Source organism: Borostomias antarcticus, assembly GCF_949987555.1.
Source record: "Borostomias antarcticus genome assembly, chromosome: 16".
Lineage (NCBI taxonomy): Eukaryota > Metazoa > Chordata > Actinopteri > Stomiiformes > Stomiidae > Borostomias > Borostomias antarcticus.
The window spans coordinates 7,446,569-7,449,508 of record NC_140249.1 but is presented as its reverse complement, the minus strand read 5'-3'; the positions used below and the strand labels follow the sequence as shown (position 1 = coordinate 7,449,508).

The 2,940-nt window shown below is 45.3% G+C and overlaps 1 protein-coding gene across 1 annotated transcript; it reads right to left on the bottom strand.

Annotated features, from left to right (window-relative positions):
- Window positions 1-940: 940 nt before the first annotated feature.
- Window positions 941-2,532, bottom strand: diras1b (DIRAS family, GTP-binding RAS-like 1b; the record flags this gene model as incomplete). The annotated part of the gene is made up of 2 exons (XM_084451236.1): window positions 941-1,228; window positions 2,224-2,532. The coding sequence occupies 2 exons, from the start codon at window positions 2,530-2,532 to the stop codon at window positions 941-943; spliced, it is 597 nt and encodes a 198-aa protein (XP_084307362.1).
- Between the last annotated feature and the right edge of the window lie 408 nt (window positions 2,533-2,940).

Here is a 2,940-nt window from a genome sequence, read left to right as displayed (position 1 = left end):
ACATTCCATGTTCCATGGTGACAGTTGGATGACTCAGTCTGGAGGATTCTCCAAGTTTAAATAATGACAGTTGGAGGATTCTCCAAGTTTAAATAATGACAGTTGGAGGACTATGCAGGTTTAAATAAAGACATTTGGGAAAGTTAGGATCTGTACCCCACAAGAGGAGTGAAAGAGCTTGGGTATGAAGATGCTGCTAGGCACAGATCTGAGATCTACTGACCCTCCCCAGATCCTAACCTTTACCACCTGCAGGATAAATGCCAAATTGACCTGAGATCAGCATCTAGGGGCAGCTTCATCCTGTTCCAGTGAGTGGTGTTCGGGTAGAGAATGTATAGGTATACATAATATATTATGTACATTATATTGTAGGATCCTTGGGACAACCACAGCTACCTCACACTGAGGTATAGACCTCTTGACGATATGGTTTGGGTGTTGGATTAATAATTGCAGGGCTGTGGGTTGGTTCTAGTCCCATACAGGGAACCCTCTAAATTCATAACTACTGTATACTGTATATTCACTCCATTTCTCCACGTTGGGGTTTATTATTGGGTGAGCTTGGAGGGCTTTGGTTAGGGCTAGAAGAGCAAGGGGAGAGGGGGTGGGGCTGGCGAGAAGAGGGGTGTTCTACTGATAGGTAACGTCTGCACTCTCGGCAGATTCTGATTGGCTGTGTGGTGGTCCTGAAGCATCTAATAGGTCCAAACACAGATCTTACTTCCTGTTCCTTTTGTAGTCCCGTGTGAGGGATGCAGAAGTTAGTCATTGTGAATGAAGTCTCAGTCTATTTATCAGTTCCTCCTCTCCATCCCACTGTCTGTTTTGTGTTTTTTCATCCATCTCCTTTCTCTCCCTCTACTCCTCTTCTCTTTTCTTCTCTTTTCCTTTCCCTTCATCTCTCTCTTCTCCTCCTATCTTCCATCCTCCCTCTCTACATCACGCTGCACTTGCCTTTCAGTCTCTCGGCACGGGACTGCTTCCCCGAGCGCTTGCCGTCGATGTTGAGGCTCATGTTCCTCTTCTTGTCGAGGTTGAGAAGCTCCTGGAAGAGCTCGGTCACGTTGTGGTTGGTCTTGGCCGAGGTCTCCATGAATGCACACTTCCACTGGGTGGCCTGGGACTCCCCGTCTCTGGTCTCCACCTCGCGCTGGGTCTCATCACTCTTGTTGCCCACCAGCATGATGGGGATGGCCTCCACGTTCCCCTTAATGGCCAGGACCTGAGGAGAGGAGAGCAGAGCAGAGTAGAGCAGAGCAGAGCAGAGTAGAGTAGAACAGAGTAGAGGAGAGTAGAGTAGAGTAGAGTAGAACAGAGTAGAGGAGAGTAGAACAGAGTAGAGTAGAGAAGAGTAGAACAGAGTAGAGCAGAGTAGAGTAGAACAGAGTAGAGTAGAGTAGAACAGAGTAGAGTAGAACAGAGTAGAGTAGAACATAGTAGAGTAGAGTAGAACAGAGTAGAACAGAGTAGAGTAGAACAGAGTAGAGTAGAACAGAGTAGAGTAGAGTAGAAAAGAGGAGAGGAGAGTAGAACAGAGTAGAGTAGAGCATAGTAGAGTAGATCAGAGTAGAATAGAGTAGAACAGAGTAGAGCAGAGTAGAGTAGAGTAGAACAGAGTAAAGTAGAACAGAGTAGAGTAGAGTAGAACAGAGTAGAGTAGAACAGAGTGGAGTAGAGTAGAGTAGAGTAGAACAGAGTAGAGTAGAGTAGAACAGAGTAGAGTAGAGTAGAACAGAGTAGAGTAGAGAAGAGTAGAACAGAGTAGAGCAGAGTAGAGTAGAACAGAGTAGAGTAGAGTAGAACAGAGTAGAGTAGAACAGAGTAGAGTAGAACATAGTAGAGTAGAACAGAGTAGAACAGAGTAGAGTAGAACAGAGTAGAGTAGAACAGAGTAGAGTAGAGTAGAGTAGAACAGAGTAGAGTAGAACAGAGTAGAGTAGAGTAGAACAGAGTAGAGTAGAGTAGAACAGAGTAGAGAGTGGAGAAGAGTAGAGCATAGTAGAGTAGATCAGAGTAGAGTAGAGCATAATGAAGTAGAGTAGTGCAGTCGAGTAGAGCATAGTAGAATAGAGTAGTACAGAGGAGAGTCGAGAATAGTGTGGCATAGTATAGTAGAATAAAAAATAATAGAATAGAAAGGAATAAAGTAGAGTTGAGTGGAGTAGTGTAGAGTATAAAAGTTCCCCCCTCCCCCCCCACACACACACACTCTCTCACCTGTTGGTATATGGGCTTGAGCTCCTCCAGGGACTGTTTGCTAGTGATTGAGTACACCAGGATGAAGGCGTGACCCTTGGAGATGGACAGGCGCTGCATGGCGGGGAACTGGTGGCTGCCTGTGGTGTCTGTGATCTGCAGGGTGCACACGCTCTTGTCACAGCTGATCACCTGACGGTAGGTGTCCTCCACCGTGGGGATGTAGGTGTCTCTGAAGGTGCCCTTGACAAAGCGCAGGACCAGGGAACTCTTCCCCACTCCTCCAGCCCCGAACACCACCACGCGGTAGTCATTACTCTGCTCTGGCATTATGCCCTCTTCAGGCTACAGACAGTATTACACCTGGGGAAAAGAGAGATGGAGAGGGGCGAGAGAGGTATTGCTTGTTTTAATTGTTTTATTGATGTATTGCTAATCATAATATTTGTGGTGCTGTTGTTTTTACTAACCGTCTTATAAGCTATTATCCATCTTGTACAATATTTACTGTGCCCAATATGTCACGTCAATAAAGTCTATTTGAATGTTATTATGAGAGAGAGAGAGAGAGAGAGAGACAGACAGACAGACACAGACAGAGAGAGAGAGAGAGAGAGCTGTTGCATATTGACAACTGATCATTTGTTTTGTCTTGTAGTAGCCTATGTTTTTGCCATAGTTATCTAATAAATGTTGCTTTTTAATGTCCAAACGCTTCCTTTGGCAATATGTACAGTG